This window comes from Coenobita brevimanus, chromosome 106 (genome assembly GCF_032717465.1).
Source record: "Coenobita brevimanus isolate Jiangsu-jjx chromosome 106, ASM3271746v2, whole genome shotgun sequence".
Classification (NCBI taxonomy): Eukaryota; Metazoa; Arthropoda; class Malacostraca; order Decapoda; family Coenobitidae; genus Coenobita; species Coenobita brevimanus.
The window spans coordinates 3,440,001-3,464,939 of record NC_137059.1 but is presented as its reverse complement, the minus strand read 5'-3'; the positions used below and the strand labels follow the sequence as shown (position 1 = coordinate 3,464,939).

Here is a 24,939-nt window from a genome sequence, read left to right as displayed (position 1 = left end):
TGAACCATACACTTAGATTAGAGTTGAGAGGTATATGAGGGAGGGGGGAGTGAGTTGGGGGGAGGGTAGTCAAATGGTGGGTGACAGAGTGACTTGGAGGCGTTTTGTCTGCGGCCACCCTTTGCGGGATTAGGGCGTCGGGCAATAGATAGATAGAATTTCAATATATGCCTTTAATTTAGCTTGGAACATTGACACCCCATCATACATTAAACTTAAGGTACTATTTATATCAGCAAATATCACTATCATCACGAAAGTTGAAGTCACAATTCTTTTTCCTTTCTTAATTTCTTTGTATGTGCCACATAGCCGGCAAGAGCAGCACCAACCACAGCTGAAAGTGATGCTAAGACCCCTGGACCATACACAGAGACCTCCTGGGCCATACTAGACAGTAGAGGGGTAGTCATAGTTGCAATAGCCTGGATGCTTTGCCCGAACCCTGTCACTGATCCAATCTGAGGAAGCACAATATTATAAAAATGAGCCGTCTTTTCATTGGCAGTTTATTAATTGGTCGTGTTATAGCTGAATCCCGACACTGAGTTGCTTTGAGGAAGAACAAATATAACATGGATATCATACTTCAGTACCATTTTTGTGATAGATCTAAATGATTATGCTGTAGCCTGGTAGCTGAGCCCCAAATCTGTTATTGATGTGAACTGAGCAAGACTAACAATCTTATTATCGAAAGGTCCTCTGAATCAGAACTCATATTTGAGATGAAAAATGTACATATTTTCCCTTTTTCCCCTACCCCTCCTTGCTAAATACTGAAATTTACCCATGGAATAGAGGAAGACAACTTCCCATCCAAAAACAAATGTTGCAACCAACCTTAGAAGGATCAGAACGTTCAATGATGATAGTGGAGGTGGATGTTTGGATAACAGTGCTGCTCAGACTCAGAGGGATCAGCAACAGAATGACGGAGAGCACATTTGGTGCGAAGGTGAGTACTAGGAGTGCTGCACCCTGCAGAAGAGAGCTGTGGAAGAGCTCAAGTTGGCTGTTCTGGTAGAGCTTGGATATTTTGCCTGTCAGGAATCCAGCCATGGCTCCGATGATGCCCTGGAAAATGTGGTTGTGCTGCAAATCACCTACAATACACAAAGAATCCCAGACAGTGTCGCATATACTGTAGTTCACCCATCTCATCCAAGCTGTGATTTTCATCATGTTGCAACAGTTTTCATAATTCAGTGGCAGAGTAAAGCAATACTACAGCCTTCCATCCTTTGTATAACTCTTCTTCAAGGCCAGCATTACTGTATATTCCAGTGCCAAACTCAGCATTCAAGAATGAGATGGCACTTTTGGCCAAGTTAAAGTGGACAGAGTATTGCAACCTTTGTGGGCTTTTATAGCACCACTAAACCTTCCCATTGACGGTGTGACTGATAAGTAAAGCACCCAAACATTCCCTCCTCGTATAATACAACAGTCACTTGACAGTCCATGTCCCTATTTCTGTTCTGTTAGCGTGAAGAGGCTGGAATAAAGATCTTGACCAGTGAAAGGGTTAACTATACAGTTTAGCCAGATGCCTTAATCCCGGAAGAGGTGACTATTCACATCATCCTCTCTTATATATCTCTCCAGTCCATCCTTGGTCTTCTATTTCCCCCAGACCGCTTCACCTTACTCATATACACTCCTAGTCAGTCTCTAGTAAGCATGAAGCTCCCAAAAATATCTAAAAGCAAACCATAAACTCATTGTGAAATTAAATCATACAGATTGAAGGCCAGTGCGCACATATGACGGTGTGTGGCACGTAGGATAAATGATGGGCCTCGGGGAACGGATTTAAACTGTTAAAGAGGGTCCAATTGGGCGAATCTTTAAATCCTATACACAGAGTCGGACACATAAAAGAGAAATGTTTAAACTGTTAAAGAGGGTCCAAATTGGGCGAACTTTTATTTTCTGAATGCACATTTTTTTTTTTTTTTTTTTAATGTGAATTGTGCTCATCCTTTCTATTAGGCACATCAATTCCCTCACCCCAGGAGAGAAAGAGAGAGAGAGAGAGACGATAAAATGAAATAATTAGCAACACGACACCAAAACATAAAAATCACATCATCATTGCTGCACTACCTGAAAAGAAATTATGTATCCGATGGTTTTAGGACTGGCGCCAAACATTTGATCGATGATTAAGACGAAGCTGGCTCTGTACGTGAAGGCAGCGAAGGTGAGAAAGAAGTCGACTAAGAAGATGTCTCCAAATACCTGCCAGTCGATGTCCCTAATGACTTTTATTATGTGGCCCATTGTCTCCTCTTGCTCTTCTTCACTTGGCTCTGATTCCTAAGGGTGTATTTATCAAGAATTCTTGTCAATTTGCAGGATAAAGAAGCATTTATAGCTGTTAGAATTATTATAGATAGTTTAGTTATGGCATCAAGGATCTTAATCAGTTTGCAGGATAAAGGCGTCTCTATTTCAGCTTAAAATTATTAGGGAAAAGTTTTGTTGTCTAAGCATTTTCGTCTAAATAGCAGTTCCTGTATTTATCAAGGATCTGAACTACTTTACAGGATATACAAGTCTATATCAATCTCTCTTTTTTTTTTTTTTTTTTTTGTGTGTGTGTGTGTGTCTGCCAATTTATATCTGTTAGACTCAGTTAGAGTATATCTTACATGCGGTACGTCTCACTTTAATATTTACTCCAGTTTGGTTTTGAAATGCATGATGATTGCACTTCCATATCTAATATGAAAAAAATTAATCTAAAAGTATGGAAAATAAACCATAAATAAATAAATAAATAAAGTTCTCTGGTTCAAGGAGTCGGGTTCAAGAGAGTTACTAAATATGAAACCTGAATGAGATGGTTCAGCGCCCCTTCCTGCTGTTCCTCACTCCGCTTCGATGTCTGCTCTTGTTCGTCTTTGCTGGTTTGCTTGGAGATCACTTTGTGCTTCTCTGATTGCGAGTGGTGTGGCAGTTCGTTGGGTAGAAAAGCGAAGCACAGGGCTGTTAAGAGGAAACAATATTGGTGAGTTGTTACTAAATGCCATCTTATTTGTATATGTCCACATCCTTTCTCTCTCTCTCTCTGTCATAATTTACTTATTTATTTTTTACCGCCGCGGTGGTTTGATAGCATCGCTGACTTCGAATCTGCCGGCCCGTTAGCGCCAGGGTTCGAATAATGGTGTGGGCAGCTGGCTTCACTCGACTCAGGTGTCCATCCTCTCTTTGTGGATTAGTAGGTAATTAAGTACCTAAGGTAACATCTATTGGAGGTAACTGTGATAACCTGGATGATGCAGTGGCTTTGATCAAAGGATATTGGGTGAATAACCTGCTACAGGTTCAAAGGTCAATGTTACACAGATGAGCACCACAGCTAAAACCTCATGGCGTCTGCTCCAACCTTTACTTCTTAACCTTTGGCAGCAAAATTCAAGCCTCATCTAAGTTCAAGACTCAGCAAAATTCAAGACTCACCCATGTTACAGACTCACCAACGTTCAAGACGAAGATGAACGTGCTGATGTTGCAGACGAGACGGAAGCCGTTCTCCAGGTCCGTTAGGTTACCTGTTAAGAGATAGTAGGCTACTGTTGTCATCATCATCATCATCGTGACCTTTTTCCCCACCAAAGGATGAGTTAACGCAAGATCCAAAAAAACAAGGAAATTGTATTCACGAAAGAGAGTAAACTTACCAATTACCTACAGCATACACAGTGAAATGGGCCACACACTCATTAGCACATCATTTAAAGCCCCCAGAATTTTAGCGTTACAGCCTGAATAATTTGCTTTTTTTCTTCTTTATAGATAGGCTTTGCATTACCTGTCAGAAAGAGTCAGTGAAGATCCACTTAAGTTAACAAATAAAAATGCCAAACTCGTCATATGCGTCTATCTATCTATCTAGCCAGATACCTTAATCCCGTAAGGGGTGGCCACAAACAAACTACGTCCATGTCTCCCTGTCCCCTGCCATTTCACTGCTCTCTCCCCAGCTTACACCCCCCTCTCATACACCTCTCTGCTCCCTCCCTCCATCTCATCCTCCGCCTCCCCCTCCTTCTCCCCCCCCTTCACCTCACGCACATACACTCTCCTAGTTAGTCATTCACTCTCCATCTTTCCAAATAGCTAAACCACCTCAATGTATTTCTCCTAACGCTTTCTATCACATCCACATCCACACCAGAACGCTCCTTCATTTCCACATTTGTCACTCTGTCTCTCCACGTAACTTTACATGCTTCTCTCAATTAACTCATTTCCACTGCTCTCGATCTTGACTTGTGTCCCTCTATTAAGGTCCAAGCTTCACTTCCATACGTTACAGGTGGTATCACAATGCTATCTTGCAGCGATTTTTTTTATTTCCATGCTCACTCCCCTGTTTCTTATCACTGCTTTCAAAGAACCAACAACCTTTCTTCCTTGTTGTACCCTTTCAAGCACGGCATCCTCCTAACTTCCATCCTTACTCATATCACACTACCCAAGTACTTAAACGCACTCACATTTTCCATTTCCTCACTATCTAGCCTCACTACACATTCAGTGACTTCATTTCTCTTTCAGATCACAACTTTACTCTTCCCCACGTTTACCTTTAGAGTTTGTTTCTTACGTACTCTCCTAAACTCATTCACCAACCCTTGCAGTTTCCCTTCGTCTTCACTTAACAACACAGTATCATCTGCAAACAGTACAGAAAGTTTCCAAACACTGCCCTTTATCGGTAGGGCCGCTCCAACATCCACTGCCCTTTATCGGTAGGGCCGCTCCAACATCCACTGCCCTACCTTGGATCTCCTTTATAACCCCATATGCTCCTCTGCACATAATTCATCAAAACAGCTCGATCTCCTGTCAGTTTATTAGGTTCGTATTCTCATCGGTTGAGGAAGCTCTCTAACACCTTTCCCTAAGCGATTTATTTTGTTTATTACACCTTACTGTCCTCTTCTCTGTTATTTAAATCCTTCTCAAGTGGCCACACTCTGCTTAAATACCGTACCAAAGGATATTCACCGGCCATATCCAAAAATAAATCGCTAAGGAAGAGGTGTTAGGCAACTTGCTTAACCGACGAGAATAAGAACCCTAGTCTAATTAACCTCTATACCTGGTTTACCTACACACTCATTACCACATCCATCCACCTCCTTCTCGACTACCACGCTTCCTCCCACTTACCATCAAAAAACACTCTCCTCTACCCTATCATAATTAAAAAAGATAAATAAAGAAACAAATAAATCGTCGAGAAAAAGGTGTAAAGGCATCCATCCACCTTCTCGGTCACGCCTCCTCCCACCGTCAAACTCACACCGTCACACGTATAATTTTCGGTGCTTCATATGCATCCACGCTCTCTATATGACCACGCCATCAGAGAATACACTCCTCTACACCCTTATAAACAAGATAAATAGATAAATAAATAAGCAGATAGATAAACACATAAATCGCAGAGGAAAAATTGTAAAGACATCTCCCAAAGCCTTACCCCCCACCGCAGGGCCGAGAATGACCGCCGCTCCCATGGCCGCGTTAAATTTGCCCAGAACCTGCGATCGCTCCTCTACCTCCGTCACGTCAGCCAACACGGCCTTGCAGAGGGTCGTGCTGTGTTTGAAGATACCTGGAATATTTTAAATTTAATGAGAGAGAGAGAGAGAGAGAGAGAGAGAGAGAGAGAGAGAGGAGCTCTTTTTGGAGATTCCTGAAATATATTTGGTTTATGGGGGTGGAGGAAGGAAGTTTGGAAGCAGTCAGCGAAATATAAGGAAAAATATATAATCAAAAATCTCTCTCTCTCTCTCTCTCTCTCTCTCTCTCTTTATCTGTCTGTCTATCTGTCACTCCATCTGTCTATTTATCCATCTGTCTATCTATCTATCTATCTTTCTATTATCTATATATCATTTCTCTCTCTCTCTCTCTCTCTCTCTCTCTCTCACCTGTGACTATTCTGGAGACGACTATGATGAGAACCGAACTGGTGGCTCCGAGGACGAAGTAGCCTATAGCCGTAACACTCAGACACGCCAACAACAAAGGTCTTCTCCCATACTTGTCACTCCACCGACCCTGCGTGAGAAAGAGCATTTTTATCTGTCTGTATCTTTGTTTCTCTAGAAGTGTGTATGTATATCTATTTGTCTATTTGTTTATCTACCTTCTCCCCTACTTGTCATTCCACCATGCCTGTGTGGTAAAGAAATATCCATATCGTTTGTCAGTCTCTGTCTCTGGATATCACCGTTTGTCTGTCTTCTCCCCCACTTGTAACTCTAGCGGTCCCAATTTAACCCACAACACATGACTTTCCGAGCACCATTCAAGGAGTGGTGATGACAGGAGCAATAAATAAATAAATAAATGAATAAAGTAGAGAGTTATTTCAATGCCCACTCCATTTACAACGTGCCTGGTTATTCACTAATGAAGAGAGGAGCTTCAGAAACCCGTGGAGTAATTCACTTATTCCTTCAGTATTTGTCTTTCAAGAGGACTAACTTCAAGGAGTCATGAGAGAGACTGAGGGACGTTATAGGAAGATATTAATTCAGATCTAAGATGCGTAGCGTTTCTTAAGAGGGGGTGAGAGCAAGGAAAGGACAAGGTAGAGAGGCATTCACTTATTATAACCATTTTGTAATTTCCAGACTAAGGACGGGGGAGTGATGAAAAAGTCTGAGGGGTATACCAAGAGCATCTCTAGTTAAAAAGGAGCCTATATTCCTTTAACTTGGCCTAAAACTGACATCTCCTCATCTTGAAGGCTGAGTTGTAGCAGTAGACTAACACTAGAAAATGATGCTAGTGACGAAGAAGTGCTACGAAATGGACGAAGAGACATAATATTGCCTTGTCTTGCTATCGACCTGCGTGAAGTAAGCTGCAAGAGGACACAAATCTGGGCCAGGTTGGGATAAAAGGGGTATAGTTATTCTCCGACTTTAACCTATAGTGATGTGAGTTTTAAAATGATTACTGTGAGGGATGATGAGGGGAGAAGGACACAATAAAGAGTAATACACTAACGTTAGCGAGTAATACACCAATGTTAGAGAGTCATACACTAATGTTAGAAAGTAATACATTAATGTTAGACAGTAATACACTAATGTTAGAGTAATACACTAATGTTAGAGAGTAATACACTAATATTAAGCTACAATACTTATTTTCAAACTGTCTAACTACGAGTGATGACAGGGAGTAAGACACTGGGAAGTATTGGATGATGAAGAGAGCAGGACACCATATAGAGCTTTTTAATTATTCTCACCTACAGTACGTAATTTTCAGACTGCCTTACTACGAGAGATGAGAGAAAAACTATTGAATAATGAAAGCAGAACATCATTTAGAGTTTCCTAATGATTTTCACCTACAATTAAGTGGTTTTCAGACTGCCTTACTACGAGAGATGAGAGGAAAACTACTGAATGATGAGAGAAGAAAATCATTTAGAGTTTCCTAATGATTTTCTTCTACAATTTCGTGATTTTCAGACTGTCTTACTACGAGTGGAGATGAGAGGAGCTGCAGGACCCCGTAGAAAGACCTCACGATGCCTCCCACCATTGGAGTCATGCCCAGGGTCCGCAGGTGTACCACGAAGAGAGGAATTATCAGCATCACACCACCCAAGTCCTGTGGGGGAGATGGAGAGAGGAGAGGTAACGTGTGTGTGTGTGTGTGTGTGTGTGTGTGTGTGTGTGAGAGAGAGAGAGAGAGAGAGAGAGAGAGAGAGAGAGAGAGAGAGAGGCTTAGCAGTTACATGGGCAAATAGTACCTAAAAATGTCTTCCGATCCATACTAAGGCGATGCTATGAATGAAGTTGCCAGGTACACGTTGGTAATCTACGAGAGAGAGAGAGAGAGAGAGAGAGAGAGAGAGAGAGAGAGAGAGGAGTGTTACCTTCTCTCATACTATCAGTTAAACACACACACACACACACACACACACTTGCTACATGGCAATCATCTCTACAGCTACGTATTACCGTGTGGCCGTATCTGTGTGTGTGTGTGTGTGTGTGTGTGTGTGTGTGTGTGTGTGTGTAAAAATATGTATGTATGTATGTGAGTGTGTGCAATGACTTCAGTTAGAGGATGTTCCTTTTATATAATCGTAACTAAATTTACGAAATCTAATTCAACTTAAGAATCTCATAATTAACGCGGCCAGGGAAGGGGTAAAAAAAAAAATCCATATTATCCCCATTGAATCGTAGGGGGACGAGGCTAGGCTGAAAAAAAAAAAATAAAAATGAGAGTAGGAAAAACGCCTTCACAATTCAAACTCACCAGGAAACCAAGAAGATACATGAGGCGTTGGATGCTCTTGGCGTTCATTTTGCCCTAGAAGAACAGGTGAGTATACCCTGCAAAGGAAAACCGGAATTATTTTTCTCGTTTTCTGTTGTTCTTCGTATTTGTTCCTGTCAGTGTGTTAATATTGTTGACATTTTTTTATATTGCTATTGTTATCACAGTAGTAGTAGGAGAAGTAGTAGTAGTAGTAGCAGTAGTAGTAGTAGTTGTTGTTGTTGTTGTTGTTGTAATAGTAATAGTAATGGTAGTTGTACATTACCCTAATTAATAGTTATATATTTGCAGAACCACTAAATATTATAACAAAATCATATTATATCTTACATAACCAAAAACTAAAACACACACACACACACACACACACACACACACACGATAATATTTTCGCAGCGGTACAAAAACCTTCAAAAATTTTTCACAAGTTCCAATGTTGTTCGAGCAGTGAATGGTAGAGATGATGAACACTGTTGGTTAATTCGCTGACTGGCAGATGTTGAAGAGTAGGCGGTCACACACTGGCACTGGTTATGAATGAGACTTAATTTTGAGTGATGAATGATACTTAAATTCGAGATTATTCGGATCACCAAAATATGATCTTTGCCTAATTTTCATCGGAGTAAAATTTTGACCATTTTTTTTCCACTCTTGTCACAGTTTAGAAGCATAACTATTAATTATGCTTTCTTTTTTCTCTTTTATTTTCGTTTCTCAGGTCTAGGATTAATTGGTGCAAAATAAATTCAATGTTATGCACTGAAGGAGACTCGTTTTGGCCCGATGTTGAATTTTAAGTGGAGATTTCGCAATGCGCCTTCCGTAGAGATTTGTTTTGCATGTTACACCTCAGTATCCCTTTGTATGCCATCAGTGCAAACTACGTAGATATTAAAATGATAAAAGTAGCATTGAGGAGACTGCTAAAGTGTAATATGCAAAATAAAGCGCTAGGAATAGTGTGCTATGAATCCTCCAATTCCAGCGATGAAACACCCTACGTAAACATGAGCACCCGCGCCACTGAGCCTGCCCCTGCGTTGCTTAGGGCGATGTGGCGGGTTATCGATTGACCAGATATTATCGCGATTAGATAGCCTATAAGCAAGGTCTGGCTGATGTGGCGTTGTTACATAATTTATCTCAAGAAACAGCGAGATAAGGGCGTGATCGAGTGAAGAATTAAAGAACGGAAGACTCATTCAAAAAAAAATCCCTCTCTTGGGTATGCGATCGTTTTTGTGCTGTAGCTTAAAAAATCCTGTCGTCTCCTGCTTTTCTGTTTGTGGTCTTTGAAATTTAATCTCCTGAAGCCGAAACAAATGACAGAGATGACACTGATCTATGGCCACTAAAATAATCCGTGTCAATTGCTGTAATTAATCTCCTGAAGCCGAAACAAATGACAGAGATGACACTGATCTATGGCCACATAAAATAATCCGTGTCAATTGCTGTAGGATCGCGAGACTTATTTTGAAAGGCCATGGAGGGAAAAATAAGAAAGAAGAGAGGATTTTTGCCTCAGAGTGTACATATATCATAACCCACACTACTATTAAACACTCTAGAGCCAAATTAATGCGAAAAATAGTGTGAATAATAAACAAAATTATTCACGCTTACATACAACAATGGAGACTTGGGGTGGTATTCCAGTTGGTTAAGGAAGCTCCCTAACACTTCTTCTTTAGCGATTTATTTTTGGGTATGGCTGGATAAGCTTTACATTACATATGCAGAGTATGGCGATACTGAAAGGATTTATATAACACAGAAGAGGACAGTATGTGTACTAAAGAAAATAAATTGCTGAGGAAAATGTATTAGGAAGCTTCCTCAACCGATTAGACTACCAGTCTTGTTCGTCATAAAAGTTAGCAAATGAACATAACCCCAGCCGCAGGGAGGGAGGGAGAGAGAGAGAGAGAGATAGAGAGAGAGAGAGAGAGAGAGAGAGAGCGTGCATATCATTTAAACCCTTCACCTCAAGGACACACTTTACCTTAGCATTTAATCTCGTCACCCCCTGGACTCCATTCCGTTTAAGAAATGTTCACACACACACACACACACACACACACACACACACACACACACACACACACACACACACACACACACACACACACATTTCGAGAAACCTACCCTGCATAAAATTAGTGAGGCAACAAGAAAAAAATGTCAAAGTAGTGAACAGTATAGTAGTAGTAGCAGCAGTAGTAGTAGTAGTAGCAGTAGTAGTAGTAGTAGTAGTATAGTAGTGGTAGTAATTGCAACCCTAAGCTCATCTAAACCTGAACCAATGGACTGTAGGCCAAACGTCCCCTTCTCTCACGGTCCACCATCATCCTTTTGGGGGATAGGAAGGAGAGTGAAGGACGTCTGTAAATCCGGGCAGCTCCACCTCACTTTCATGCTGATGCCACCACGTGAAGGCGTCCCTCTGCACCACCAGCGATGGGGTAAACAGAGGGAATCGCCAAGCACGTCTGATCAGAGGTGTCAAAACTGGGGGTCCAGGGTTCGACTCCGCCCGTAAATTTCTCATCTTTAGTCGAGTTTGCCTCCTCTCTCTTTCTCTCTCTCTCTCTCTCTCTCTCTCTCTCTCTCTCTCTCTCTCGTGTGGCGTGAGAGTAAATATTGTGTGAGTCGAGAGGGCCGGTAATTGGGATATAATACTCCCGTGGGGTCCTCTCCAGCTTGACCTTCACCGATAGATAGATGGATAGATAGATAGACAGACAGATTGACAGGTAGGTGAACAGATAGACAGATGGATAGATAAAGAGATAGACAGGGGGGTGAACAGATAGATAGATGGATAGATAGAGACACGGACAATTTTCTTTCGCTGTAGATACTGTGACGGTCAAAGTCCTACCACTCATAGGAGGATAGGTAGTTAGATAGGTAGGTTGATAGATAGACAGATGTATAGATAAAAAAATAGATAGATACACAAAAGACAGACTGATAGATGGAGGTAGATAGACGGACAGACAGACAGATAAATAGATAGATAGACACAGAGCTGGTTAGGCAGATAGCTTACCACACTCCTGCCTTCCCCTCTACACATCAACAATTATTTTAACGGGGAAATTTACTGATTAATTTTGGTCACATCTTTTCCTTTAAATCCTTATTATCTTTAGGCGATTTCATTTAGCTTTTTTATTTATCAATTTATTTATTTATTGAGCCGTTGCCTTTATTAACCCCTTCATAGAGACGAATGGTCCAAAATCGAATCGAAAGGAGGAAGGAAACATAAATTTAAAAAATGCTTCACTCGAACGGGTTAACATCTTAAATACGGAATAATTTTCATGTTTAATTTTTACAGTATGGAGACGACGTTATTATTATTATTATTATTATTATTATTATTTTGATTGATTTATTGACTCTGTAGCTTATAACGCGCAGCTTAGTGGCAGAAAAAGATAATGCTATGACCCTACTCCCTAACTATTGCACTTCTTCGTGACGAGCATTCATTTCTTGTGTTAATACATCGTTACAACTTAGTACTCAAGATGGAGAGATGGAAATTTTAAGCCACTCTCTCTCTCTCTCTCTCTCTCTCTCTCTCTCTCAGATCGAAAGAAACTCGAAAAATCCATAGCCAAAGGAAGGAAAAGTCAAAATCCTGAATATAAAAGCAAGGATATGTTGAGAGGCAGGCAGTGGTGGCAGCCCTAGTGGTCAAAGCCTGTGGAGGAGACTTGACTTTGGAGGTGGTTGTGTGGGCGGATGGTGTTTGTGTGTGAGTGTGTGTGTGTGTGTGTGTGTGTGTGTGTGTGTGTGTGTGAGAGAGAGAGAAAGAGAAATTGACAGGGTCGGCAGGGGTGTGGGAAGGGTTTGGATTGGGGGGCAGTGGGAGGGTTGGAGGGGATGGGATGGGGTGAGTAGGAGAGATGGAGAGGGTGGGATGGGGTAAGGAAGAGGCCGGGTTTTGAGTCTATACACTGTGGCCAGGGTGTAGGAGTATGGGAATGGGGATGAGGGGAGGGAGGGAGGGAGAAAAGAGGGAATGGGGAGAGGTGGGAGGGGGGCGACACTGGAAGGAAAATGGGTTGGAAAGGGCTGAGAGAGGGAGGGGAGGGGTGGGAAGGGATCCGTGGAGGTAGGGGTGGGGTGGGGTAAGAAGGGGTGGGGGGGAGGGATGTTTTAGGAAGGTATGGGAGGGGGTCAGGGAGGGGGTAAGAAAGGGTGGGAGATGCTGGGAAAGTGAGGGGTGGAGTAAGAGGAGTGGAGGGGGTATGGGAAAGGTGGTAAGGGGTGACAGCATGAGGGGTGGAGGAGGTAGGATGGACGTATAGCAAGGGTGAGGCTGAGGTGGTGTCAGAACTCAGCAACTGTTCGTGCTGAGGGGAGGTGCGAGGCGGTGAGTAGGGGTGCCACTGGTTGCCCGCAGGAGAAAAAAGTTAGCCACCATTTCTCCTCATCTGCTTCTCACTTTCCTTTGCTGGCTAATATCACTAAGTTAGGAGAAGGTTGGTATGCCTACTTATATATATCGTTTCAAGATGTCTAGTGGTGCTGTAATTTAAAACACTAGTTCAGAGTGATCGACAAATGGCCCTGTACTCCTTAAGGCAATTGTTTATGTATGTATGTATGTATTTATTTATTTATTTATTTATTTACAGGGAGCGGTGAAGATGATGGTGAGACATTGTGGTGTGTTGTGTGAGATGGTGACCGTGATGATGATGATGATGATGCTCGTCAGTTCAGCGTCTCCTATGTGTCACCACTCCTCCGACCTCCGTGAGTTCACTTCTTTTCAGTACTCTCTTTTTTTTTATGCAAGAAAGAAGGAACCAAAGACTGGAATCTCGCAAAATTTTTCCTTCCAGAATAAAAAAATAAAAAAGTAAAAAACAAATTCAAGATCCGTTCACTTCGAGATGCCTGGAATTATAGAACATTATCTTCTTTACTACCAGGCGTCTGTCCTAAGAATATTAATACGGTTTGGCAACAGCAAGCATTGGTACAAGACGCCATGGTAGTGAAGAGGTTAATGGCGATCAGGGCCGAATCCAGCACTTTCGAAAGGGGGGAAGGGTGGGATGATTTCTAGAGGAATTACTACTTCATCCATTTCAACAATAAAATCAGAGAGCATTTTTTTTTTTTACTTTTACAATGGGAGTGCAAAGTTTATTACCACATCCCTCTTGTCATGGAAATAATTCTATAATACCATTTATGCAAGATACTTTTTGCATATATTTTGCTTATTGACATTATTTTTTTTATTATAAGCAATCATTGGTCTGTTGTAAATGAAGGGTGGGGGGTATGCACTCCACGTTCCCCCCCTCCATATCTATTCCAGGAGATTTGGGGGGGGATTTTTTTTTCTTATGCAGCCCCCCTCCCCTACGTACCCAAACACCACCACATGTCACCACTTCGGCGCTAACACCCACCAACCATACTGAATGCATGTTAGGGCTTTCTCATACAAGACTGGTGTACTAGTATTAGCGGGGGGTATTTTTACATGTCGGCAGGTCTTATGGTAGATCAGTAAATTCTGCTTTTATCGAAATTCAGATTCTTAAACTGTTATACTCCTTTGCTATGTGCTTCCTATTGCTATCACAACACATAGTTTAAGAAGTCTTCCATTGCCACAGCTCACAGAGAAGTGTCAGCGAATTTTTGATCATAGCTGTATCCCGTGTCAGCGCAGAAGACGCCGCACGTCCTTGCCTCCCGCCTTGGCTTCCCTCAACGCAGCAGAGGGCGTGGGAGGAGGCGTGGGTGAAGGAGGACAAGAGACAGGGCGTGGAGGCGTGGTTAGCGGAGTACAACAGGGAGCTTGGTGTCCTGCGACGTGCGGAGGCCCTGGCACTGTGGCACTCCCTCACACAACGCACGCCCGAAGCTGCATCTCGCCTTCAGGAGGTCCAGGCCGCTACGGTGAGTTGTGGGGAGAATTTATCGATCCACTTTAAGGCTCCTATCACTCATTCTGGCACTCATCTTCCTATCACTCATTCTGGCACTCAGGTTCCTGTCACTCATTCTGGCACTCATCTTCCCATCACTCATTCTGGCACTCAGGTTCCTATCACTCATTCTGGCACTCATCTTCCCATCACTCATTCTGGCACTCATCTTCCTATCACTCATTCTGGCACTCATCTTCCTATCACTCATTCTGGCACTCAGGTCCCTATCACTCATTCTGGCACTCAGGCTCCTATCACTCATTCTGGCACTCATCTCCCCATCACTCATTCTGGCACTCAGGTTCTTATCACTCATTCTGGCACTCATCTCCCCATCACTCATTCTGGCACTCATCTTCCCATCACTCATTCTGGCACTCAGCTTCCTATCACTCATTCCATAACTCACACTCAAACTTCTCACCCTACACCTCGCCTTCAGGGGGTCCATACTGCCTCTTTGAGCTGGGAAAACGTATGATTCACATTGGTAATGGAGAGGGACGCCTTCATGTGGTGGCACTGATATAACCGGGTGGATCCACTGCCCAGTTATGACAAACGTCCCTCAACTCCACCTTTGTCTCCTGAGATGAGATAGTGGGCGGTGGGATCGCTTCAGCCTGCAGTCCACTGGGTTCACGTTCAGATGAGCCTAGGGTTGCGGGTTTAACTACTACAATATTAACACTAATCCCACTAAACTGGTGTGGAGATAGCAAGAAGAAAATATAGAATGTGTCCTTAGATTAAACGCTTGAGCTACATAAAAATCCCTTTTTCTCGATACTTACAACAGTGAGGTTGGATGGTGAGGAAATGGAAAATGTGAGTACGTTTAAGTACTTGGGGAGTGTGATGAGTAAGGATGGTAGTCTGGAGGGTGAAGAGCTTGAAAGGGTACAGCAAGGAAGAAAGGTTGCTGGTTCCTTGAAAGAGGTGATAAGAAACAGGGAAGTGTGCATGGAAGTGAAAAAGTTACTACCAGCTCTAACGTATGGAAGTGAAACTTGGACGTTGCTGCAAGGACACAAGTCAAGAGTTGGAGCAGCGGAAATGAGTTATTTAAGAGGAGCATGTGGAGCCATATGGAGAGACTGGCTGACAAATGAGGATATAAAGGAGCGTTGTGGTGTTGATGTGGATGTGATAGGAAGCGTTATGAGGAACACACTTAGGTGGTTTGGCCATGTGGAGAGGATGGAGGGTGAGAGAATGACGAGGAGAGTGTATGTGAGTCAGGTGGAGGGGGGGAGAGGGAGGGGGAGGCCGCGGATGAGATGGAGGGATGGAGTGGAGAGGTATATGAGAGAGGGAGTTGTGAGTTTGGAGCAGGGCAGTGGAATGGCGGGGGACAGGGCGACGTGGGGGCGATTTGTTTGTGGCCACCCCGTACGGGATTAAGACGTCTGGCAATAGATAGATAGATAGATAACTGATGAAGGCTAAAGAAAGTCTATAAATGTTCTGTTGACATTGTATTATTAATCGCAGATCTAAATACAAGAAATAAATCATAATAAATAGTACGGTGGACTGTAATAACTCTCACACAGACCACAGTGAAGGAATAAAGAGTTTGGGATATAGAAATCGTAACACCTCTTCCTAAGTGATCTATTTTGCACAACACACATTAGCATCCTCTTCTGTGTCACAAATGTAAACTGTGTTGATATTGTAGCGATATAAATAGCATAAAAGATAATGTTCAGGTATAATACACACACTAAATCGCTTAGAAAGGGGTGCTAGGAAGACCCAGATGTTACCTAGAATACGAAAGTTCACAGACCAACTCAGTTTCCTGTTTAATTTATTTATATTTTTACTTATTTATCGGACAGAGAAAGAAGCGAGAACACAGAATTTTTCTATATTTCTTGTTCGTCCTAAAATAATAATAATAATAATAATAGTTAGGATTTTGAATTAACCATAATCTCTTTTGTATAAATCCGAGAGGAGGATAATTCAAATGTAGATGATCCATTGCGGGTGAAAATGTTGTGTGGGAGAGAGACACAGGTTAGAGATTTTCTTTATTTTCACTTAACTTTTCAGGCTCCTCTCTCTCTCTCTCTCTCTCTCTCTCTCTCTCTCCCGCAGCCAACATTCCCACCATCCTGTATTGCACCCTATCTTGCTACTCAACTAGCAAATTCTCCTGTGTATTCGGATCTGGACAAACACTTGACTACCCGTTCCTTGCCATCCTCCTACGTTCACCACACCTTCACTTGTCACCACTCTGGCCCTAATGCCCACCGTCCATACTGAACGCAAGAATAGGGGTCTCTCATTTAGGGCTGATGTAATGGTATTTGTGGAGGTGGTGTGGGCAATTTTTAAGATTGTTTTAACTTGCGTGTTTTCAGATAATACACCATTTTCCTAACCATTTCAACACACACACACACACACACACACACACACACACACACACACACACACACACACAGATAAACAGACAACCAGATCCCCAAAACCAGTCTTCACCCTCACGTCCGTCTGACACGCCACACCAAAATCGGTACAGATGATGGCACGAAAAAGACGATTAGACACAGACAGTAGGTGATAGATAGACCGATAGATAGAAGGCCGAATCTCCGTCTTGTGGTCACTCCTCGTTGGGCATCAAGTAGTGGTTGAGGTGGTACTCGAAAGGACAGTGGCTCCTCATCCGTCTCTCCCTCGCCTCTCTCACAGCTCCACTTTCTTCTGACGTTACGCTGAGGGGTAGCTGTGAAGAGGGGTTGGATTAATACTTTTAGGCTGTAGTAGTAGTAGTAGTAATGGTAGTGGTAGTAGTAGCAGTAGTAGTAGTAGTAGTTGTTGTTGTTGTTATTGTTGTTGTTGTTGTTGGTGGTGGTGGTGGTGGTGGTGGTGTTACAGCCCCAAGTTCATCTGAAACGTGAACCCAGTGGACTGCAGACATAAACTGGTCTACAGTCCACCATCCTCCTTTCGGGGGATAGGGAAGTAGTTGAGGGACGTTGAATAACCAGGCAGTTGAGCCGCCGACTTATATCGGTGCCACCACGTGAAGGCGCCTCCAGTTCTTATAATAGAATAAATCTCTACAGCATCAGATCTTTGGCAGAAATTCGTATACATGTGTAGTTTTTCGTTTCAGTTTTTTTCCAATTTGACCACGTGGAGAGGATGAAGACTGAGAGACTGACTAGAAGAGTATACGTGAGTGAGGTGGAGGGAGGGAGGAGGAGAGGGAGACCAAGGATGAGATGGAGGGATGGAGTGGTGTATGAGAGAGAGGAGAGGTGTTGGAGGGAGGGCAGTTAAATGGCAGAGGACAGGGCGACGTGGAAGCGATTTGTCTGTGACCACCCCTTACGAGATAGATAAACAGATAGGCATAGATAAACTGACAGACATATAGATAGATGGATAGATAGAGATAGATAGATAGATATTCACTCTGCTTTGGTTGTTTAATAGTCGTAAATATATATATATATATATATATATATATATATATATATATATATATATATATATATATATATATATATATATATATATATATATATATATATATATATATATATATATATATATATATACATATATATATAAATATATATATATATATATATATATATATATATATATATATATATATATATATATATATAAACGTATATATATATATAAATGTATATGCAGGTAGATTTTTGCCCAACACTAGCCTCAGAAATCTATGAATGTGACCCCAGGGGATTAAGCTAATTGTCGTGTCTTTCCCCTTCCCCTCCCCCTACCCCTCCTTCCCTCCCCCTTCCTTTCCTTCCCCCTCCCCTCCCCCCTCCTTCCCTCCTGGTACCTCTTCATTTTCCTCCCCCTCCCCTCACCTCTCCCTTCCTTTTCCTCTCCCTACCCCCTCCTTTCGTTCCCCCTCCTCACTCCGTTCCCTCTCCTTCCTCCTTTCCCTTTCCCTCCCCCTCCCCAACTCCCCCCGCCTCCGTTGTCTCCCCCTCCCCTCCTTCTTTCTCGGTAGGAAAGGGGGGTGGGGGGACGTTCGGATGGTGTAGCTAATCTTCAGAGGGTCGTATACTGAGAGGCGTACTTAGCACCTCTTCCTTAGCAGTTTATTTTGCACAGTGCGCCTTGACAATCCCTCCCCTGCCTGATGCAATGAAGACACAATACTAGACAACTGGAGAGCTTCTGTTTTGGCTATCCTTGTCCTACTCTAGTTTAGTCACTTGTAGGAGCTGTCAAACGTAGACCAACTGACCTGCTATATTCTTGTGTGTGTACCTCTTACATGTGCACGTGGCTGTACTGTACCTATTTATATAACTTTTTCCAACTTACCTAGCTTCGTCTTCCTCCTTACCTACCTACCTATGAACCTACCGGTCTACCTACCTACTTACCTATGAACCTACCTGTCTACCTACCTACCTACCTTCCTACCTATGAACCTACCTGTCTACCTGCCTACCTACCTACCTATGAACCTACCTGTCTACCTACCTACCTATGAACCTACCTGTCTATCTGCCTACCTACCTACCTATGAACCTACCTGTCTACCTACCTACCTATGAACCTACTTGTCTACCTGCCTACCTACCTACCTATGAACCTACCTGTCTACTTACCTTCCTATGAACCTACCTGTCTACTTACCTACCTGTGAACCTACCTACCTACTTACCTATGAACCTACCTGTCTACCTACCTACCTACCTATTTTCCTGTGTACCTATCAACATATGTGTCATTCCATTTACCTACCTACCTTGCTTCGTACCGTACATTGATTGGTATAGGGTAAAACATATATACTTTTTTTTACAGGGTAACTCTAGACGCGTTCATTTGGGTGAAGATCATCCTAGGAGTCAAAAGATTAATAACTGACTTGCGTAACACCTGCAGTATGGCGACTTATTTTTTACACCCGCCCTTGCGAAGCCATGAGGACGTGATGCTTTGTTCGGCGCGTGTGTGTGTGTGTGTGTGTGTGTGTGTGTGTGTGTGTGTGTGTGTGTGTGTGTGTGTGTGTGTGTGTGTGTGTGCGCTTCTCTCTCTCTCTCTCTCTCTCTCTCTCTGATACAGCCTTAACACACCCCTTCAGTACGATAATTCCTCTCCTAAATTTAAAAATATAAATCTATCAGAAAAAAAAATACATATATATATATATATATATATATATATATATATATATATATATATATATACAACCCTTACTGAAGAAGTTAACAAAAATAAATCTGTCAGCTCTAGTTAAAAAATTTTACGTTAGCTTGAATAATTATACTCTTTTCACTCTAACTTGGCCTAAAATTACCTTCTCTCTATCTTGAATTCCGACTTATAACAATAGATTAACACTATTTTAGAATATAATGCTTGTCACGAAAAAGTGCTGTGGTAAGGATGTAGAACCACGGCATTATTATTATTATTATTATTATTATTATTTCTACAACTACTACTACTACTACTACTACTACTACTACTACTACTACTATTACTACTACTACTACTATTTTTGCCATAGATCTACGTGAAATAAGCTGCAAGATTACGAAAATCCGGGCCAAGTTAAATCTAAAATAATATAGACAAAAGATATAAGTGTATTTCAGGGATTAATGGAGAAAATTTTAAATCCTCTAACCCCTGGGATTTACCGCAACTATTAAAAAAAAATCGAAGTTCACCTAGATTACGAAAATGCGATCGGGGCAAAAATTCACCTTATATTTGACTTCCTTTGCCACTCACCTTGTTTGCTGGCTAATATTTCTAAACTGAGAGAGGCATGATATGTTTCTCTGCCCATGCACTAACTTTAAAATAGACGCATGCTCCTAGGCAAACTTTTGATGCTGACTGTTCCACTAAGATCAACTAAGCCCCTGTACAGTATGAAAAAATTTATGTAACTCACCTGCTGAAGTCGACCGCTGTGGTGGAGGGTGACTCGAGCAATGTCAAGCACAGATCGAAGGCTATGCAGGTTCTGTGATGAAGTAATTTCTGTGAGGCTCTGTGGGTGTGTACTGTCTTCCACCACAGAGGAAAAGTTCGTAGTGATGATGTTAGAGATGTGTGGTGAATGTGGTGAGGGGGAATCTAACTGTAGTGACGTGAGATTAGCCTGTGATAACTCTGAGTTCTGGGACGAAGGAGAGGAAATGTCTTGCTCAGGGGACGAAGAGGGACTAGTTTCGACACTGATATCTCCCGAGCTCAGAGATGCGAGTTGCTCCATTAATATTTCCCGCTGGCGACGACGCTGCCTCCTTCTGTGAGTCCTGTTGGCCCTAAATACGAGTCTGTCTAGCGCTGGTGGTGTCGGCGTCCCGCTCTCCTGTAGAAGATCTCGGAGAAGGGACAGTAACATCGCCTGGAGCCCCGAGAGGTCTTGAGTTCCCCGCCCATTTGTACTGATGCCCAAAAGAGTGTATAAAATCACTTCTATAAGGTCATCTTCGTCGCGTACTGCCTCCGTCTTGTCCATGGTTGTGTGAAAGCGACCGGGAAGGTGGTTTGATCACCACTGACTGACCTAGTGACCTTTTTGCGGCTTTGACCCTTCTCTCACTGACCTGGCTAGCTCCTGTCTGTCGATTGGCGCCATCAATTTTGCCAGACATTCCCGTTTGCCCTCTTGTCACTTTCATCCGCCATTTCGTTTCTCCAAATTGTAGTCAAAATATTCAAAACTTGGGTTATTTAGCAGCTGTTAGTGTTGCGTTCAAGGGTTAAAATTACCGCTAATGATGAATATTGGAATGTGGAAATAAGGAATAATTGATTTTCAGAATCAGTGAACCGGGAACTCAGATCTGAATGACGGTCACGGCCAGGTAGGAGGGGGATTGAGGTGTGGCCACTCCCCAATTTCTTTATTCTTACTTTTTTCTTTCTTTTTTTCTTTCCTTCTTTCAGTTAGAGAGCGTAATTCATTTTTTATTTTTGCTATGTACTGACTATTATATCAAGCTTTGAGGGAGTCTAATAGAGAATGGAGTTAATGAAGCCTGTATCCAACCCCTCGAAATGTCTCTCCTTCCTAATCATCCAGGAACAAGAAGATTAAATCCAAAATTGATGTCCTTTGGCTCAAGGTGTGATCTCGTGCTGCCACCTCACGAACACACAGAAGCTGGGAGAAGGCGGGGCTCATTCTCACATCTCCGGGGCTTGGGGGAAGGAGAGGAGAGAGGATTTTGCGGGTGAATGTTGATTTTAGAGGGATTATTATAGTTCTAGCTTGATTTAGGAGGGTCTGTGTGTTATAGAAAATGGTAGTGGCGGGAAGGAAAAGGTGAAATCGTGCCTGTGGTCATTTTAGCCACTCCTACTTGTAAATCTGGAGTCAATGGGGTGAGAAGCTTAAGTCTCTCTCCCCCCTCCTCTCTCTCTCTGTCTCTCTCTCTCTCTCCAAGGTCCAAAACACCCCCTTTCCTGTGTTTCTGGAGGGGAGCGTCAATTTTTCAGTGATAGAATGAGTTGCGTTTTATGTCCGTGATTTTTTTTACCAATTTGAACCTATCCAACTACTTAAATGACTACAAAGCCACTCGCCATGTCGACCTTAATATACAGTTTCTCATTCTATCCCTCTACGAGTCTAAATGCGTGTGTGTGCAGATCGATAATGTCCACTCCTTCATTTTCTCTTCTTTATTGATAGGCAGGGTGGCAGAGGAGGCGATTGGGCGAGGCTGACCGACTGTGGGCGTGGGCGGGACCGGAGCACTGGCGTATGCTGCACCTCATCACTAGGGGACCACGGTACACTGCGCTACAGGCCAGGTACACGCAACAGGCCAGGTACACGCAACTGGCCAGGTACACTTAACAGGCCAGGTACATTACGCTACTGCACCACTACACTAACTACACATTGTTCACTTTAACTTGGCCTCAAATTGCCATCTCTCCATCTTGAATGCTGAGCTGTAGCAGTGGTTTAGCACAAGAGTATAGAGCTAGTCACGAAGAAGTGCAATGAGAGGAGATGTAGTATAGTCTTATTCTGCTACTGAGATACGTGAATCAGGCTACATAAGGACGAAAATCTGGACCAGCTTAAAATGAATGGACTCTCTCTCTCTCTCTCTCTCTCTCTCTCTCCCACAGAAAATTGTCTGGGTTGGTGAGCGACATGAGGGACATTTACCAGTCTGTCGTTCTCACCCACAATGGCGTCTCGTATGTGGGCGAACCAGACTTTACCCACCTCATGAGAACCGCCCGCGACCCCGCCCTGCTCCTGTGGGCGTGGGAGGCCTGGCACAACGCCCTCGGTCCGCCCATACGCCCACTGTTCACCCAAGCTGTGGATGTCATGAACCAGGCAGCTAGGCGTGGAGGTAAGAGAGTTTTACGTTCGTCTTGTGGTGTAATGGTCAGAACGTCCCAATCGGAGTGACTTGAGCTTTTTCTGTTCATGTAAAGCCCCACTCACTCATCTTTCAAGCCCCCGGAATCCTGACTTCAGCTCACAGACACTTCAAGAAAGAACAGTTATGCTTAGGTATATAAAATTCGTCTTTGGGTAGCCAGGTGTCTTGGGAAAAAATGTCATTGAGAGACAGACAGACAGACAGAGACAGAAGGAGAGAGAGACAGGCAGACAGACAGACACAGATAGACAGAGACAGAACAACATACAACCATACCCATTAACCAACACTCCTTTCCCTAGGCTACAATGACATGGGCGAGGCGTGGAGATCAGAGCTGGAGATGGGCGGAGGCGTGGGCGTGCGGGCGGTGGTGGGGCGGGTGTTGGACCAGCTGGCGCCCCTCTACGCCCTCCTCCACGCCCACGTACGTCACGCCCTTCGCATCACCTACGGGGGTGATTTGGTGCCGCGCGTGGGGCCTATACCTGCACATTTAGTTGGTGAGTTCCCCCTCCCCCTCTCTCTCTCTCTCTCTCTCTCTCTCTCTCTCTCTCTCTCTCTCTCTCTCACACACATCCTGGATATAATTCGCATGTTTAGATTTTTAAACTGACTAATGTAGTTCAAATTTCTTACACTAGATGACCTTTCTAAACTTCAGAGAAAGTTTTTTTTAATTGTATTTTGTCTCCAGGCTATTTTGTTCAGTTTAAGAGAGATTTTTTGAACTGATGGCATTAAATTTAGGTTTTCTTGACCCTTTTACTATGTAAGGTCATTTCTAAGGTCAAAGGTACTAGATATAAACCATTAAAATACGTGTCGTTTTCAAGAGTTTAAGATTATTGAAACGGAAACTTGCCTGCATTTTAAATTTTCTTCTACATTTTTCATTTCCCTCGACAGGTGATCTATTTGGGCAGGACTGGACAGCACTTCTTGATCTGATATTGCCAGTTGACCCACCAGGGGAGGAAACAACACCCAGAGACTCTGCACACGGCGACGCAACGCACAGCATCAAACGCCACACACTGCAGCACATCGACAAATACGACCACGAAGACGCACACGGATACACATACGGAGATGCACACGAATACACACAAGGAGATGCACATGGAGACACGACACACCAAACCAGACATCTCACACCAGAAAACAAACAGAGAACCAAACACCACACACCAAAACACAACCACGTCCACACACCCATTCCTCTCCCCCCATCTTCTTCCACAGAGCTGCCCACACTGTCTCACATACCCATCCCCACTTCCTCACACCCATATCATTCCCTCAACACTGACTCTTATTCCAACACACACTCTTCCTCCAGCACATACGCACCTTCTAACATACTCACTGACTCCCCCAGACTCCTTCCCATTCACAAACGTTCTCCCAGTCACTCACAATCCTCCTCTCACAAACGTTCTATCATACATACACAGCACTCCTCGCAAAAGCGTTCTTCCACACATACTCAATCTCTTTCTCTCGCATTCCCCTCCACCCACACACACACTGTCTCTCTAGAACCATTTCCCTCCCACTCACACCGTCCCTCTTACACACTGTCGTCCACTCACACACACCCTATCTCTCACCATCTTACTCCCATTGAACCACAATCTCTCTCGTACCAGTTCCCTCCCTTCCACACCCCCAACGCACCCCCTCCCGCTGACACACGTACTCCCACGCACCCAGCAATAAGTAAAGGAGGAGGGGAACGCAAGAGCAACTTTACTGCCCTAGAAATGGTAAAGGTTCGTGGCCATTGTTGTGGGTGGCTGGATACTTACTTGCGCCATAAAACAAAATGAGTGAGCCACGCTGAGGGGACGACGATGGCAATTAAACACTCCACCACCAAGGGACGCCTGCACGTAGTGGCACCTATATAACCTGGCTGCTTCACTGCCTGGTTATATAAACGTCCCACAGCTGCTTGCCTCTCCCCGGAAAGGATAATGGTGGATTGCACGAGGAGAAGTGTACCTTGAATTAGTCTGGGTTCAAGTTCAGATGAGCCTGGGGTACAACAACAACAACCACTATGTCTTTATATATATATATATATATATATATATATATATATATATATATATATATATATATATATATATATATATATATATATATATTAGGCTGCCGCAAGACATCTCTTTTCAGCGCAGGATCATTCTCTGACGGTGAAGAGGTTAAGAACGAGGCTT

General features: G+C 43.2%; 3 protein-coding genes across 3 annotated transcripts in view; 1 reads left to right on the top strand and 2 right to left on the bottom strand.

Annotated features, from left to right (window-relative positions):
- Nucleotides 1–266: 266 nt before the first annotated feature.
- LOC145416489 (solute carrier family 67 member A2-like) lies at nucleotides 267–8,364 on the bottom strand. Its single transcript, XM_080285446.1, has 9 exons — nucleotides 8,317–8,364; nucleotides 7,528–7,659; nucleotides 5,958–6,087; nucleotides 5,504–5,638; nucleotides 3,489–3,563; nucleotides 2,840–2,994; nucleotides 2,110–2,322; nucleotides 844–1,077; nucleotides 267–461 (listed from the first exon to the last, which is right to left on the bottom strand). Exons 1-9 carry the CDS (start codon nucleotides 8,362–8,364, stop codon nucleotides 267–269), a joined length of 1,317 nt encoding a protein of 438 aa, XP_080141572.1.
- A 7,702-nt stretch (nucleotides 8,365–16,066) lies between these two features.
- LOC145416488 (uncharacterized) lies at nucleotides 16,067–20,820 on the bottom strand. Its single transcript, XM_080285445.1, has 2 exons — nucleotides 20,248–20,820; nucleotides 16,067–16,087 (listed from the first exon to the last, which is right to left on the bottom strand). The coding sequence occupies exons 1-2, from the start codon at nucleotides 20,818–20,820 to the stop codon at nucleotides 16,067–16,069; spliced, it is 594 nt and encodes a 197-aa protein (XP_080141571.1).
- Nucleotides 20,821–21,152: 332 nt separating this feature from the next.
- LOC145416487 (angiotensin-converting enzyme-like) overlaps nucleotides 21,153–24,939 on the top strand; it is an 8,383-nt gene continuing 4,596 nt past the window's right edge. The window contains exons 1-5 of the mRNA XM_080285444.1: nucleotides 21,153–21,158; nucleotides 22,000–22,121; nucleotides 22,449–22,681; nucleotides 23,017–23,217; nucleotides 23,624–23,919. Coding sequence (XP_080141570.1) covers nucleotides 21,153–21,158; nucleotides 22,000–22,121; nucleotides 22,449–22,681; nucleotides 23,017–23,217; nucleotides 23,624–23,919 — 858 coding nt within the window. The remainder of the gene's footprint in view (nucleotides 21,159–21,999; nucleotides 22,122–22,448; nucleotides 22,682–23,016; nucleotides 23,218–23,623; nucleotides 23,920–24,939) is intronic.

Excerpts from the sequence above, each read along its gene's own strand:
- LOC145416489 (XM_080285446.1), bottom strand. The coding sequence starts at position 8,364 with ATGAACGCCAAGAGCATCCAACGCCTCATGTATCTTCTTGGTTTCCTG. Across the intron at positions 6,088-7,527 it reads TCCTCTCATCTCCACTCGTA|GGTCGGTGGAGTGACAAGTA; the intron begins GTAAGACAGTCT and ends TTTCTCACGCAG. Across the intron at positions 462-843 it reads AACGTTCTGATCCTTCTAAG|ATTGGATCAGTGACAGGGTT; the intron begins GTTGGTTGCAAC and ends GTGCTTCCTCAG.
- LOC145416488 (XM_080285445.1), bottom strand. The coding sequence starts at position 20,820 with ATGGACAAGACGGAGGCAGTACGCGACGAAGATGACCTTATAGAAGTG. Across the intron at positions 16,088-20,247 it reads ACAGCGGTCGACTTCAGCAG|GTAACATCTGGGTCTTCCTA; the intron begins GTGAGTTACATA and ends TTCGTATTCTAG.